Source organism: Embiotoca jacksoni, unplaced genomic scaffold (assembly GCF_022577435.1).
Source record: "Embiotoca jacksoni isolate LCO1_2020_lvr unplaced genomic scaffold, fEmbJac1.0.p SCAF_21, whole genome shotgun sequence".
Classification (NCBI taxonomy): Eukaryota; Metazoa; Chordata; class Actinopteri; family Embiotocidae; genus Embiotoca; species Embiotoca jacksoni.
The window spans coordinates 9,044,418-9,061,516 of NW_027185352.1; the positions used below are offsets into that span (position 1 = coordinate 9,044,418).

The 17,099-nt window shown below is 41.6% G+C and overlaps 1 protein-coding gene across 3 annotated transcripts in view; it reads right to left on the minus strand.

Annotated features, from left to right (window-relative positions):
* Positions 1 to 17,099, minus strand: part of atxn7l1 (ataxin 7-like 1) — a 30,938-nt gene that overhangs the window by 13,246 nt on the left and 593 nt on the right. For 2 of the 3 annotated variants that reach the window (XR_011178657.1, XM_069156784.1), the window contains exons 2-5: positions 16,842 to 16,910; positions 10,611 to 10,715; positions 3,288 to 3,486; positions 2,709 to 3,127 (exon numbers count right to left, since the gene is read on the minus strand). Coding sequence is in view for 1 of the 3 variants with exons in the window: in XM_069156784.1 (XP_069012885.1) it covers positions 2,709 to 3,127; positions 3,288 to 3,486; positions 10,611 to 10,715; positions 16,842 to 16,910 (792 nt within the window). In the remaining 2 variants the exon portion in view is untranslated. Of the gene's footprint in view, positions 1 to 2,708; positions 3,128 to 3,287; positions 3,487 to 4,070; positions 4,189 to 4,939; positions 4,974 to 10,610; positions 10,716 to 16,841; positions 16,911 to 17,099 lie in introns of those variants that run through there. The other variant, XR_011178658.1, reaches the window with a different exon arrangement.

Sequence of the window (17,099 nt, forward strand, 5' to 3'; positions counted from 1 at the left end):
TCCTGTGCTGTGACATATGAGTCTGAACCAGACATACCTCTCTTAATAAAGAGAATCTGGATGGAATTCATTGGATGATGAAAAGCAACCCTTAACTTTTAAGTTGTGTCAATTTGCCACCAAAGTCTTGCTGTAAAAATATTATTTCCGATGGAAGCATCTCCAGTATGAAAAGCAGCAAGGAATGCTTAAATGTTAATACAACATTTTCCACTAAATATTTTAAAGATTTCACGTTCAATATTTACATAATTACAATGGATGAATTAAGTATGCAGTAATTTATGTGAAATGTGTTGCTGGTTATGACGAACCGTCTAAGTAAGAAGAGGGATTCAAATCTTCAGTTCCACTCGGCACTGTTTTAACTCAATATATCAATCATATCATGATTGAGAAATGGGACTAGATATTGTCTTGGATATTAAATACCGTAATGGTATTATTGTTTTTTTTTTTTGTTTTTAAATGATTTTAGAGGCTGCATTACAATAAAGCTGTTGTATTATTTGTTTTTCCCCCTTTTGTATCAACATTACTGATCATTATTTATTATTATTATTATTTATTAAAAATCTCAGTGAAAATATTTTGAAAAAGCACCAAGAGTCAAGCCTACAATACTGTTGCAATATCAATATCGAGGTATTTGGTCCAAAATAGTGTGATATTTAAATCGATACACACCGCTCAGCCCTGGCGTAAATGCTCTCAACAGTGAGCCCCCAGTTTAATTTCAAAATGGCCCTCGCAACTGCATCTCACTCCCCTGCTCTATTTCCCCACATCTTCTGTCTCTCTCCACGGCTCCTGTCTAATAAAGACTAAATACTAAAACAAAAATCTTAAAAAAAACAAAACAGAGCCCAATAATTCACTCAGAAGTCGGTAAAGACCAAATCAAAAGGCTTGGAAATATTGAATTTACAGTCGTCAGGAGCCATCCAAGAGCGAATATAACACAGGATTTAACTGTGTGTATTGGGATAAACGCTGTAGGCAAAAATTGACTCAGGAAATAACTGTACCAAAACTTTTGTTTACAAGTGTAAGATCAGTGGGGACTTTGCCTTTCGACTTTATTTTCCTCTCTCACAGATTTTTGTATACAATAAAGTTATTTCAGACTCTTGCTCAAAACCTGTATTCCTATTCATGTTGCTTGCGACAATGGAGTCCACTATACAGCTTTGTCTCGTCATTGAATATTCAAATTATTATCCCTTATACCAGACTAATGCTCACACACACAAAAATAAGAACTAAAACTTTTCTCTTTGAATACTTCAATTAATGAGAGTTTCATAGTACTCACAAGTAATTCTATATCCTGGTTCCACTGTAAAATCTTACTAAAGTCATGAAAATAAAACCAAACTTTTGTCAGTTTCCTGTCACTACTGGAAAAAGCACTGCCCACAAACACAGACCCTTGTTTCTCCACACAAACCAGCCGGTCAACAACAACTTCCAGTCAGCAGGTTCTCCGCCACAGTGTTGCTGTCTGAGGCCTGTAATCTTGTGCTGGCCTTTCCTTTAATCCCTGTAATCTTTCTGTGTTTGCAGCGTCAGACAACAGGTCCGATGGCTACAGCAAGAGCAACAAACACGCACCTAGACAGAAACAAACTCCCATCCTCACACGCTGGGTTCGCACACACTATAAAAAAGGAAGTTGAAATAGAAAGAGACCAGCAGCGTGAGCGCAGAGCGAGGGAAGATGCTCATGAGAAGAGACCAGACAGAAAGCAGAAGGACAAGAGGATGAGTTAGAAACAAGTCAATGGTGCACAGAGAGACAAAAAAGCTGAAGAGAGAAGAAAAAAAAAAGGACATAGGAGCGAGTGAAAGGGAAAAATTAGGACAGAGTGTGTGTGTGTGTGAGAGAGAAACGGGGAGATGGAGGCAGGAGATAGAGAGCGAGAGGATGACACAGGAGGTGAAAAATGTAGAGACACAGGAGGTGAGGAAAATCTCTCAAGAAGACAAGCAGCTTTTTGGCAGAGGGAGCTCGTGAATTAGAGGGTGTAAATCAGAAGCTCCGAGCACAGTGAAGACACAAATGGGGGGAAAAGAGAGAGATGAGAAGAGGAAACGAGGAAGAAAAACTGGATAGACAAACGTGACACAAAAACAAACCCTGAAGTATCCATCAAAAAACCTTTTTAACACATTTTCACCTCTCTTACGGAGAGAAAAGCACGAGGCTGACTTGTGTGCATCAACAAAAACGTAAAAGACAAATGTTTGGAAGTTTAAAGAATAAAGAAAGCTGAGGTAGAAGCACAAAGACAGAGCAATTAAAAAAAAAGATAAATATCAAGAGAATAGTGTGAGGATTGAGAAAACAAGAGAGAGAAAGCCATTTAAATATAAGAAGGTGTTTCAACCTTTCCAAAACTCACAGTCTCACCCCACCACTGTCCAGCCTGCAGCCAGACATTCAGGCTGGAAGCCCTCCAAAGAATATTGAGATAAGAAATAAGTGCTTGTGAGGGTGTATGCATATATGCATTAATGTAGGAATTCTTATGTAAAGCTTTTGGAGAGGAATTTAAGGAGAGAAGGCAGAAATATTTAACTCTTCCAGCACAGGAATGTGAAGAACCTAAAACTCGTAGTCTGTTTTGTGACTTGTGGGTTGATTAAAAGCCGATGCAAACCACGGAAATGCAAGACAGTGTGTCACATCATTTCTTAGTACTGACCTGAGAGTCTTTTGTGTGACCTGGAGGGAGTCTTCGTCCCATTCTGGTGCTTCTTCTCCAGCGGTGATAATGACGACGACGCCGGCAGAGCAACGGACCGCGAAGGCGACAGGGTGGATTTCCGATCCAGCGGGGAGGGAGACGGTGTCGACGGCGTCCGTCTGTCCAGCGGGGAGCGCGCCGGACTGGGCCGCCTGTCCAGAGAGGATGGAGGCGTAGTGGAGCGCGGTGCAGGCGGCCCGCTGGTGCTGCGACCGTTCGTGAGCTTTTCGCTGGAGCATTGGGCGGCCGGGAGGGTGAGGGACGAGGATTTGAGTGGGGAAGGGGAGGTAGAGGAAGAGGTGAGGCGCACATGCGACGCCGAGTCCCCCCGGTTGAGGCAGGGCATCTTCTCCAGGCTTACGACTGGAAGTGACACGCTGCGGAAAAGCAGGGAGAGTAAAAGATGCCGTTAAAACATTGTGCAAAAATGGCGCATCAAAAGCAGCGTGCAGGATTTTATCGTACTCTGACAGCTTTCAAAATGGTCTGGCGATCTAACACTGTAATCATATTAAATAGAAAAGGTATGCGACCCACCATGTCTTGTTCCGTGCCCCCTTTGGCGGATACACAGCAAGTGGTGCCTTGCTGAAGCGGGAGTGAGGATAATCTTTCGGGACCCTGAATGCCAGCGTTTCCCCAGAACTGGGAGCCACAGCGGGGGCCACTGCAGGTGCTTTGGGTTTCATGGGAACCAAGGGGCTCCGGGAGGGGACCGGGGAGCTGTGGCGCTTCTCTAAAACAGGTCAAGACAAAAACAGAGAAAGGAGACTTAAATGCGTACGACCAAACAGACTGCATGACAAACACACAAAATCACAACCATCAACATCATGCACTGCTAGTAGGGTGTTTTTGGTTCTGGGTACTTCTTTTGATCCAATTTGAAACTAATGAATACATGAGTCTCGTACTGAATGTCGTGTAGTGTGCTATCTAGACCAACTTGGTTGTTTTTTTTTGTATCCCCTGCTCTGGTGCCAGATGGCTGTGTTGTAACACAGGAGAGCAAATCTGTGCCACCTCTCCACAAAAAGAACCAAGTATTTACAAATCAATTTAATGTACTTTTCTCTAATTAGCAACACGCCTCGCACCATCTGAAGTGTTTTTGTGCGATAAGCTCCACCAAACTGTTACTATGTGAAGTTTGAACAAGAGCCAACAATTAGAAATAATGTTTGACCCAGATCTGATCAGAATACACAAGTGAAGAAGATGCTGAGACACAGAAGGAGACGCCGAGGGTAGAGGAAGAAAAAAAATTAAAAAAAAAAAAGAAAATCACGAGGCGGGGGGAGGAGAGGAGCTCACACTTACGGTTTTTACTATGCATGTCTTTGTGGGAGCAGGGTGGGTGGGAGGGCGGGGGTGGGGTGTGGTCCAGGACTGTCTCTCTCTGTGTGTCTGTCTCACAGGGAAACTATACCCCAGCTCCCTGAGTGAAAACAAGAGGGGTGAAACACATCCTAAACACTGGGAAGTGAAGTAGGGGAGGAAAAACCACACCGAACATGCACAGTAAAACTGTTTTTATGGATAGCTGATGACTATGCAGACTGTATAGAGTATACAAATTAGGTTTAAAGTCGCATTCTGTTCATGCTTCAAAAAAGCTCTCAGGCTCGTCTGTTCTGCAAGCTGCCCTTGTGGTAAATAACTAACCACATTTAGCTGACAGATAAGCTAGTGAAAGACAGCTGTTAATTTTGGATGAGATTGGCCCTATGATTAACTGAATTTCCTGTCGGTTGTTAAAAACCAAAAACTGCAGAGAGCAGCAAAATGATGTAATACACCTGAAGAGAGGAGCTCTGGTGTAATTTATAAACTACTAAATTTGCTTTTTTCGATGAAATACTTATTTTTACACGGGCGGGCTTTAGTTTGTCGTTCTCATTCACACTGAAAAACGATCCCCAACATTGTTGCACATGAAAATACATGTGAACATTCATTGACAAGCAAATCTACACACGTAGACATCTGCACATATGTGCAAATAGACTCCTGTGCGGCGATCACGGATTGAAAAGTGTCCACAAACATGTCATCTCAGTCTCTGCGCACATGACCGACAGCGTGACCCCTGCAAGCTGAGGTCAAGCTAAAAACAACTCCCCTAAAACACCCACACTCACCTTCTCACACACTCTCTCACGTACAGGCAGGCTTACACTGACACTAACCCGAAGCCTTTGAGGTAGACACGGGGCTCGACACCACTCTCTCGCGTCCGCACAGTAAATATGGAGCTACGAATCGAGCAGCCAATTCGTGTAGCACAAAGAGTTGGTCTGTGGATTTTGTTCCCTTCAGAGTAGAGCAGCTGTCTGCTTCATTCCTTGTCTTCTGCCTTTATGCAAAGCTAAGCGAACCACCTCTTAGATGTAGCTTCATATCTACTTTGCAGACGGCAGTGACGTCACAAGTGAGGAACACGCAGCAGCGTATGAGTGTATAGAACCTGGATGTGTGTCACAATCCTATACAACCCGTTACTAACAGCCTTGAGCCGAAACACTGATCGACCATGTCTACGTGTGTGTGTGTGCGTGTGCGTGTGTGTGTGTGTAACAGTGTGCTGCAGGTAACTGGGAGAGAGTGTCTACAATGTGTCCACATGAGTCTGTGTGTGGAAATTAACAAATAGATGTGTATGCAGATCAGGTGTGTGTGCAGGTATGATAGCATGTGAAGACCTCATGTGTTGCATGTGTATGTGTGTTTATGTCACAGATATAAACAATATGCACAGTTGTATGTATGCACAACAAAGTGTGCAGTTTATACATACACTGTATGTGTATGATTACTTTGTGCAAATTATGCTCTCACCAGTGGCTGTGCGTGTGTGTGTGTGTGTGTGTGTGTGTGTGTGCGCGTGTGTGTGTGTGTGTGTGTGTGTGTGGGGCAGGTGTGTAAATAAAACAGACATCCAGGGAGGCAGCTGTATTCAGAGTAGCGGGATCAAAGTCCAGAGTCACATTCAAAGGTATGCAGCGACGACAGTCCAAATTTCACATGAAATCACACATTATTTTAGAGTTTTCCACATTAGACACACGGCATTTTAGTCAAGTCTAATGTACTGTTCGATGAAGTTGAAGTATAGAAATAGACAGTACCTGTACCAGGGTTATTCTTCAATTTCTGCACTTTTCTTAGCCAGAAATGAGGTAAATAATAAATCTGAGGAATATGATATCAGATAGCTTGTGGTTATTTGGCCAAGCCACACACACCCGCTGCCTTGAGGTCCCAACTCGGCCTGTTATTCTCCAAGTTTCACGGCACACTTGGCTTTCTTTGTTTTATTTGGATTCTTCTTCATTTTTATTTTATAAAATGGAAAATATCATTTTTGGAAAATGTTCCGAGATGAAAAATTCACACACAAAAAAAAAAAAAAAAAAAAAAAGCTATTTACTAATTATTATGGTTTTATCACAGAAAAATTAAAACATTATAATTACAAGCAAAAAAACCCAACATAATTCTTGGCAGCACATTAGGACATAATGAATGATGAACAACTTTTTTCCTTCCTCAGACATATTATGTTTTGTAAAAGAGATCAACCAGGGAAATAAGGAGGCAGTCGGGAGCGAACCGTACTGATTTACAATACATGGACCAATGCCCGGGGAAGGTCACCAAGCCACTCGACCACAAGGGCGCCTCCCTACTACACTCTTCTGCCTGCCCGCCCGCCCGCCCGCCCGCCTGCCTGCCTGTTGTTATGGCAATGCTGGGAGCCCAGCTGGCTGCTGATTGGCTTCTGACTCATCCTGTGGGTGGAGCCAAAGGATGATGAAGAAGCATAGGCTCTCAGAGCTCAGCTGGGTTTGTTTACATTGACAGAGGAGCGGAAGAGAGAGAGAGAGAGCGAGATTGACATGAGAAAATATATCTTGTCAGTCAGTGTTGGGCAACTCGATTATTGTACTGGATAAAGAGTATATAAAAAGCACTGGCATTCCGGTAGCATGCATAATGGAAATCTCTATACCAAAACTACTCTATTGAAGTGGTTCACAGGGGTCCCTTAAGGACAGATTACATTTTATTTTATTGTTTTTTTTTTTTTACTGGACATATTCAATCGTGTTTTGTCAAACAAAAATCCGACATTTACATAAACTTTATAAACGTCAATATTATGTCACAGTCATAGGCAGTAAGCAATAAATTATACGAAAAAGATAACAAAAATACGGAATGAAAAATATGCAGTCATGTCTTATTCATCTTAGAGTTGTAGGTTGTGATAGTTAATGTATGCAAGTCTTCCAGGAAAAACAGCAGCAAAAAACAGGGACTGCACCGTGACTAAGAAATGAGTCAAAGAAATGCTGGTTCTGATCTCAACCTATAACCCTGAGGTAACTGAACAAGCTAGTGCTGAGAAGAACTAAAAGTCCGACTGTAAGCATGGTGCGGTATCTTGAAACACGTCACTGTGGAGAGCTGCTGAATTAAAGCTAAATTAATGCTCGATTATCTTGTAGAAGTATTGAACAGAAATAAGAACTTTGTGGCTTATGGGAGAGTACTATTCATGTTAAAACATGCATTTTCAGTTATTGTAAAGTAAAGACTCTTTACTTATTTTATGTTTGTATGGGATTTTATGTGGATCCACATGAACCGGGTCCCTCTTGTTCTCGGTCATTAGCCCGCTAAGGGAGCTTTTGGCTATGACCTGTTTATGTTTCTTCTTCTGTATCAATATAAAAAGTCCCGACATGAAGTAAAAACTATTTTGATGCCATGAAATTTGCAAATCAAAACAAATTTAAAGTAAAGAAATGACCTGGGATGGACAGTACAAGCTGGCATATTAATTGGCCTACACTTCGGCTAATGGTTTGCATACAGCCAAGCCACAACAACAATAACACAGCAGTAGGGTGAGCATCGCCCCCGCTAAACGAAACTAGAAACTAGAACAGAAGTTCTGTGGTGAAGGGTAAAACTTTCCAATGAACAACTTACATCACAGACACACAGACACACACACACACACACACCTTTTACAACAACGACAACAAACTCGAATACAGAAGCACTGAGCAGCCCAAACACTTGTTAAGTTTGGAGTGAAATGAAACTGGAAGGAATAAACTGAATGCTTTTGATCTGCCTCAGACTTCAATTAATCCACCACCACAGAGAGACGTTGAAAGGCGAGTAAAGCGAGACAGACGCTCCCACCAACAACAGCAACGACATGACCCCGTCATCGTTCTCTCGACTTGCTCACTCGCAGCTAGGCCACAAGCAGGACGGCGGCAAGCACAGACAGATAGAAGACGAGAACTGGAAGGAATACACTGAACAATCTGAACATAGTGGGGAGGCCTGATTTATTTAAGCACACTGCTTCAAAAGCATAACTTACACACACGTGTGACTCCTGCATTCTGCGGTTTCTGATGGTGTTCAGGTGCCCAGAAGTGCACAAGAAAAAAACACTGTTTGAAAAAGCTAACACAAATTTCAAGTTCCATTTATTTTTAAAGATTTCTGGCAGGAAATCAAACTTCCTCGTTGGTAGAAATGTCACTTTAATATACTGATCTGGTCTTAATAAGCTTCGCAGTTCACTCGGAAGCATTAAAACTATTTATTTGCACATTTCTTCCTTACAAGCTCACTGGAGCGAGTCTGGTACGAACATTGCCAGCATGGGGGATTTAGTTGATATCCCACTGGGCCACTTATGCTAAGAATATACATGCTTGCCTTACTCTAAGGAGATTTAAATAAACAAATCCACTAAATGGAGCAAGTCTCTGATGTATAAAATATGGTATATCTTAACCTGTTACAACAGAATTCAGTCCAGGTTCAGGCATTAAGTTGTGATCACTCTCTTCTTCAAACACAGCAAAAATGACGGCGAACTGGGCATGTAGAACGAGGAACCACTGACCCCCCCCCCTCCCGCAGGCAGCCTACCCCCTTCGCCTCCTCCTGTGTGGATATGGATGTGTGTGCAAGCACGCGTGCATTTCTATACGTGTAGAGCCTCGGTGCTGTTTTGATGCACAGGTCAAACATGAAAGCTAAAGCAAGACTACAGCGCTGAATACAAACTGCTACTCAGGGTCACAACGCTTAAAGCAGAATCCCCCAGAAGGTAACAACTTGTGAAGATACCACAGTGATATGATGGGAAACAGCAACAATGGGAAGAAATGCACGAAGCATCGTAAGAATATCTTGACAGGGTGAGTTCCTAGAGGCAATCCACTCAGCAGAGGTCAGGAGAAGCATTTTTCATGTCATGACACAACTGTTAGCAAGGCATCAAATCTAAGAATGCAGGAAATGAATCAAATGAAGTAACAGAACAGTGTGACGTCTAGACCAATGTAATGTAATTAGATGATTATAAACCTAAAAGTATGTGATGAAATCTATGGTAAATGTTTAAAACACTTTTCAAGTTCTCAGCATGAGACTTGGCCTGCTGGTCCACTACTGTGCCTAATTGTTATCATCTCCTGGCCCGAGGGTCAGTCTGTTTTATGGGGAGCTCTCGAGACTCCCACTCCTGGCCGTGTGTGTGTGTGTGTGTGTGTGTGTGTGTGTGTGTGTGTGTGTGTGTGTGTGTGTGTGTGTGCAGGAGTGTGTTTCAGACCTGTTGTCACCCAACTGTGTGCGTGTCAGCAAGCAGAAACTCTGCCAACAAGAGGAGGAGTGGGGGCCTGCAGGGGGCATGAGCAGGGACAAAACAACAGCGGCTGCCAGGAGTCTATGAGTGAGTGTGTGTGTGTGTGTGTCTCACAATACCAGACCTCTTTCTGCTGAGAAACAGAAAGTGAGAATGGGTGTGTGCATGCAACTCCACTGGCCTCTCTCCTCACGGGGAGGAGTATGTGTGTGTGTGTGTGTGTGTGTGTGTGTGTGTGTGTGTGTGTGTGTGTGTGTGTGTGTGTGTGTGCATTCATTAAGTGTGACCATGCGTCTCCCCCAGCTCACACAGGCAGCTCGGGTTGGTGCACGAGCCGCCAACAGAAGGAAGCGGCAGCTCGCAGGCAGATGCGAGCTGCCGCTCAGTGGAGCCAAAATCAAAAACAAACAAGAGGTAGATGGACAGGTTTATAGGACCAATGAGAGCTGGGGTTCAACAGTGCTGCCGTTCCAACAACAAATACTCTTAAAGAAAAATCCATACAGCCTACTTTACACAGACTTCCTGTGCAGAAATATCCATTTGCACATTTTAATACAGATTTTAGCACTTTTTTTGGACATTTGAATGTATGAGTCGACAACTGAGAGTGGCTAAACAACATGCCAGCAAAATCACTGAGACTGCTAGATGACGATAGACAGTCACCATAGCAACCACAGTTAGGAATTCGAAAATGCTGGTACGGCAATATGTGCAAGAAACATATGCAGATTAGCAGTGAACGTATACAGTATTTCACAGGTGTATAAAAGCGTTGCATTTGACTACTGCCCTTAACATACGAATGTTAATATCCATTCATGAGATGACACATCAGTTTGTCAAATATTCCCCTGATCTTCCCAGAAAAGCATTATTTGAAGAGCAGAGATGTTGATAAATAGCTTTGTTCATGTACTTATTTGTTACATAAAAATGCATGTGCACAATGCAACATCTATAAATTATTTAGTGTTTATCAGCTTTCATCAGCCTGCTGGGTGTTAGAGGGCATAACTGTGCGTCGCGTTTTTGGTGAGGAAAACTTGCAGGGAGGTTATGTTTTAAAATGCTCAACAAAGAAGAATACAAATCACTACATTGATCGAAATGTGTGTGTGTGTGTGTGTGTGTGTGTGTGTGTGTGTGTGTGTGTGTGTGTGCGTGTGTCTTACCGTAGTGTGTGAGGATGCCCTGAGGAGTGACCACCTTACTGCAGACATGGCAGACAACAAGACAAAAATCCTCCAGTGCTGGAAACTGGCTGGAGACGAGTATCTCTGAAAGAGAGACAGTAAAGAGTGGAGGCCAGACTTTATGTGACAACAAGTGAGGGCTGAGGAAACATTGTTTCATGTAACGGACAGAATGATCATAAATAAAGACAAATACTGCACATTTTGGCAACATTGTGATGTAGACTCACATTCCCAAATGCTCAGCTGCTCCATGTAAACTCAGCAAGTTGCACAACAAGCATTTTGCAAAGTAAAACAACTTTCCTTATATCAGTAGAATATACTGTATGATAAATATATTAAATATGAATACATATCTTATTACTGGAAGCAGCTTATATTGCCAGGCACATTGATCTACTTTAGATGAGCAACCTTGGGTGGTTCACTTAATTTCCCGAGGTTAATTCTTCCCTTCCTCAGCACATTCACATCCTTTAGAAACAGTTCAAGTTCATTGACTTAAACAGATTTAACCAATAATCCCAAGTCTCTCTCGGATGTAAGATTCAAGTGATCGGCTGATTATCTGATAAATAGTTTGGTTCTTAAAGTGTTAGCAAAAAGTAAAAAGTGTCAATCCCAATTTCCTAATACCCAAAAGAAAAAGCAGCAAATCCTCATATTTTAGAAGCTGGAACTTTTTTTTAAATGACTTTAATGGTCATTTATAAAAAAACAAAAAACAGCCGACTTATTTTTATAATGAATCAACTGACAATCAATCAATTATTTCCACTATAAAACATGATATTGTTTTTGCATTTACCGTAAACAATAAATGGCAGATTTAGTGACAGGGTGTTCAATATAATCAAAAAGCTGTAGATCCGTACCGGGCGCCAAAGGATTCTCACCGGATGCTATTAACGCATGCCACCATTATTATTACTGGTATAACCAACAATTTACCACAAGATCAAAGCTGGTTGCTGTGTTCTCATCAAACGGACAGCGAGACAGAAGCAGCTGACAGACAATCCTCCGAAACACACACACCAGCTAGAATGCGCCTGGAGTTGCAAGAGAAACGCCACCCACTCAAACAAACCTGAAGATTAAGTGAAATATTGAGGAAAACAAATATGTCCATTGGAAAACAGCTATTATCTCTTTTGGCTAAGCTTTGGGAACCTAATCTTCCTGAATCTAAACAAGCTCTGCTGACAGAAATCGCAGCATTTATTAACACAGGGCTTAAGCCAGACTCACTGAGGGGAGCTGGGCTGTGTATGGATGTGTGGGTTTGTGTAATGCAACGGCGGGGGAATAAAAAAAATAAAAATGTATGACAGTGCATGTCGTCATCATGACCTTGCGATGCTGACAGGTTTTGTCAAAGAGACAGCCGGTCATGTTTGGTGTCCATCGGAGTGTGTGTGTGTGTGTGTGTGTGTGTAACTATAGAGGAAGAAGAAAAGGATCTGCTCGGTCACTCAAGGACAAAGTGAACCATATTACAAACTATACAGTGTGTGTGTGTGTGTGTGTGGGAGATGCTGAACATGACACTCAAGAGTGTGCGACTGATAGCGCCTGTGTGTGTTTGTCTAAAAGGTCAGACCTGGTTTCATTACGCATACATGAAGTCTTCAAGGATACACACACACACACATACACGCACACCGTCATGATTACTTTGAGGAATATTTCACGACTTAACAGATATGTTAATAAGGTTTGAAGGTTACTGGAATGTAAATACTTGCGTGTAATGAAGTCGAATGAAAGCTATGGTACTGTAGTATTAATGAAAACCGTAAAATGAAACTGATATTACCATAAATTAAAAGCCAGATTAATGAAATCTGATGAATAGTGCAACATTAAAGACCTTCATATCTGCAGTAAGTTCACCGAGAAGACGAGAATATGTTGCTCACATCTAGCAATGTTCCTGGATTGAAGTCGCAATTCAACCTCTGATTCTAAGGTTTGCGGAGCGAAAAACGTGTTTCCCTCACGAGCAAATAAAACTGTAGTGTTTGTTTGACTCAACAGAAGGTGCCCTGGTAAGAGCTACAGTATAATGACACAGACCAAATGGAAATGTGTGGTTGAATGAGGAAAACAACTTTTAAATATTCTGATTGGTGTCAACAGGTTGTTAAGTGGTACGAATTATTAGCTTTGTAATGTCAGCAGCTAAACAGACAGACTGGAAACAGCCAAATGGTCTCTTCAAAAAAAGGTTGATCAGCATCACCGCGGTTTGGGTCTCTCCTCTGACATTTTTTTAGGGGAAATTAGCACATCATTACCAAGATACTGCCAAAAACATTTAAAATTTCTTTTTTTTTTTCACAAAAAGCAAATTCCAAAGTATAAAGCAACATAAAGACATTTAGCAAGAGTATTGAAAAAAACCCCACTAAAAGCAACAAAGCAATTTCCGCTGCGTCTGCCAAGTCAAATGCAAACTAGGTGCGTATTTCTCCTGCCTGAATTGTGTGTGTGTGTGTGTGTGTGTGTGTGTGTGTGTGTGTGTGTGTGTGTCTGTGTGTGTGTGTGCGTGTGTGTCTGTGTGTTTCAAGCCAGCTGCCAGAGTCTGCCAAATGACTGACAGGCCAGAAAATGAACTACAAAAACAATCAGTCACTGGTGAATAAGCATGTTTGGAGCTACTAAAACGATCCATCACCGGACACTGATTCTATTTAGAGAAAGGAAATCAGCTTCTCACTGGTGAATTGGTGTTTGGAGAGCGCCTTAAAACAACTTGTTAACAAAAAGGTAAAGCAGGAAAGCAGTGGCTATTTCTCTCGAGGTCGTGTTGACTAACACCGCAGTAATAACGCAACTGTAACAAAGACACAGGATGATGTTTCGTTGAGGAAATCACCTCCAGTCAATAAAGTGAGGGGTAATCTCTCAACTATCCCCTTTCAATAACACTGCACGATTACAGTTCCAAAGGAGCGAGAAAGAAAGCCTCAACTTAACTTGTTTTTTTAACAGGCACACCAGATAATTATTGGTATGGCACCAACACGTCTGGTCAACAAGCTGACGGGCAGAATCCAGTGTACACACACATCTTTACCTTTCAAAAAATAGGTCGCAGTTACAAATCTTGGTTGAACTTGGTTCTGCTGCCCGAGTTGTTTATTAAAAATAAAGAAAAAAGAAAAAGAGAGTCAGACTTTCGATTGGCGCCAACAGAACAAGACACAACATCACAAGGAGTGTAACAAACATGCAGTGGAACGGTGGCACAGTCTTCATTTAGAAATGTTTTAGAGCTATTCCTCCAACATTACTGCCAGCCAAGTACAAAAACTCACTACTGTATAAAGTTACAGGGTTTTTCTTCAAATGTTTTTAAGGTCAGAAAAGTCTGATCATCAGCCAGTGATTTTGGCTTCATGTAAAATGTTGAAAAAGTCAAATCCTGCCAAAGAAACTATTACATGAAGCCATTTATGAACAAAAGAACGGTTTTACTAATAAATCACAAAAACTATAGTTAAAATGTAACGACCATAAGAAGTCTGAATGTCTATTGTACTTATTGTTTCCTATGCAAGGTCAAGCTCAACCCACTCAAACATCTATTCAGAGAGCAACCAATTTTTGATCCCCTAATTAGTTTTTCTTACATGCTGTCCTTGTTTCAGAGGAAGATGAGATGTGCTTTTTAGTGCTGAATTAATACATAATTTGTCTCAAAAAGAACCTGCAGGTTAGTTTCTTCATTAATTGAGTAATTATTTGATATGAAAGATGTCGCACATCACAATTATTCGCAGTGACAATTTCCTTAAGCCAGAGGTGGTATCTTCAAATTGCTTTTTATCTTCAACCCATCGCCAAGAACACTAAGATATCCAGCTTACTATCACACAAGGTTAAGAGCAAATGTTTAGCAGTTTTGTTTGAAAAATGGCTCAAATCAAAAATATTTTCCAATTAACTTTTGACTAATCGTTGCAGCGCGTCAGGTTTGCGATGTAGACTTTACACTGTTTTACCTGTTTGCATTTTAAGTCAGGCACATTTGAATGAGGATGTGAATCTGAAATCGACATGCAATCGGACATGCAAGAACTTCATGCATATATCATTGTGTTTAAGTATTCTACGGTTGTCAGGAAAAAAACAAAACTAACCTCTGCTCAAAACATTTCAATACAAAACAACAACCGCACTCCATTTACTTGTTGATTAAGTCGGAGTCTACTAGATAACGCAGACTTTCCAAACCCTCAACTGAAAGGTTTCAGACATCAGAGGAAACGGCACACATACTGCAAAGAGTATTGGTCCATAATCTGCAGTCTTCTATGTCCCTTTGCTGCACTTCAGTGCATCTTAAACAGTTGTTTAATAATATTGAGTGCACTCAAAGAATACCAAAATAACTCAATTATCACACAACGCTTCGCTATTATAAGGTGATGGTTTTAGGCGAATCCAAACGCTACTAAAGAGAATAATAAACATACAAATAGCGACATTACAACGCATCCTATTTCTGGTGGGATGATGACGGCGGCTGCCAGTCTAGTCAGACTAAAAGTTGCTGCCGGTTGTCATCATCTCCACTGTGTGTATGCGTGAGTGGGAAAGAGATACCAATCACAACCTGCACTGCACATCAATTACTGCCAAACCGGCCTCAACACCTTCAAATATGTGTGTGTGTGTGTGTGCAAATGAAGTGTCAAATGAGTGAACATGTAATATAAGAATCAACAATGAATCATCATCTGCTTTTTTTTTTTTACAATTTACAAATAAAGTGTTAAAGAAATGTTTCCGTGTGTCTGCATATCAGTTTCAGCAGGCTTTCAGTGTCATGTTGCCAACAGATCAGCAAATCAGGAAACGCAGCTCCAATCTGGCCCTGAGCGAGGCAGATGAGGCATGTGAGTGTGTGTGTGTGTGGGGGGTTTTTTTTTGGTATTTGACCAGTGACAGTGAGAAGAGATTCCCCAGCTCTCTGTGTGCGTCAATGTGTTCCTACGAGGGCTGCAGCACGCTCAAACTTTCAGGGATGACTCAAGTGTGCTTGTGCGCGGCGTGTTCTCCTGTGGGTATTTTTTAACGTGGTGAGGTGTGGAGGAACTCCTCTGGCTCATTCCTGCAGGCGGGGGTGGGGGTGGTGGTGGAGGGAGAGCGGGGGGGGGGGGGCATAAAGAGGGAGGCGGGAGGGGGGCAGCTACTCACCGCTCCGGTGCACCCCCACAACCCCCCTTCCACACGCACAAGAGCCCAAATGCAACACAGCCGAGCCCATTTAGATCAGATTGTGAGTCACTGGCTGAAATCCTCTAACTTACACTATGGATCATGCACACAAATATACCAAAACACACTCCAATTCCAGCACTTATAGTCGACCGCTGCTGATCATTTTGGTTTTAAATCGACATTTTAGAATGAGTGTGGACGTAGGCCGCAATTAACTACGGTTTGTTTTGGATTACAGGTAATATAGAAAAACAGATTTGACAGCTGTACACATTCATTTCCAAAAGTACAATCGTTTTGGCAAAATGTAAACAGTATGTATACTGTTTAACACTTTAACTGACACGTCTGACCCCCAAACAATCAAAAACCAGATTGGAAATTGTCTGATTTTCTATCACGGAAGAAAGGTTTCATATAGGTGTCTGATATTGGACGACCAAAGAACAGTGTAGGGAATCAATTGGCAATTATCAATATAATCAGTTAGCAATTCTTGCCATTATTAAAATATTTATCTTTCTACATAGCTTCGTAAATGTGAAGATTTGATGATTATTTTTTTTGTCATATATGAAAAAGGAACATCTCCTTTAGGACAATTGATGAGATATAGCAATCATCTCTCTGGACTCCTATTAGAGATACAGATGATATTAGCACATCATCTGTATTGGCTGATGATTAAAATAAAATTAAAAATTAAAATTAAAAAAAATGGTTTCAGCTCTTAATACTGTTATACACATCTATAAAAACAGACACATTGCAAGTCATATTTTTTCCCTTTAAAGTAGATGTTTTAATTCTGAACTCAAGTACGTCTAACGAAATATGCAGCTTATACAGCAGCAAGCAGCCAAGACCCATAAATAGAGGTGATTTCTATATGAAAAACAAAACAAAAACAAAGCATGTGTAACAAAACAATAACAAACCGCGACAAGAGTTAAAAAGCACCGATAACTTCCTCACCTTCTTTGCTGAGCTTCACGGCTTCACCGGGGCAGTAAAGCTCTTTGTCGGTGTTATCCAAGGACGAGTCTGCGTCGAGAATAAAAAAAAAAACAAAAAAAAACAAAGCAAGACACTTACAAACACGCAGTGGGACGTTCACAACAAACTTCGGGGAGAGGGTGGAGGAGGGTGGTGGAGGGTGGAGGGGGACATGCGTGGAGCCCCTGCTGCATTCAAGGCTCTGGCTATCCGGGTTAGCGTTAGCTCGCTAGCGCC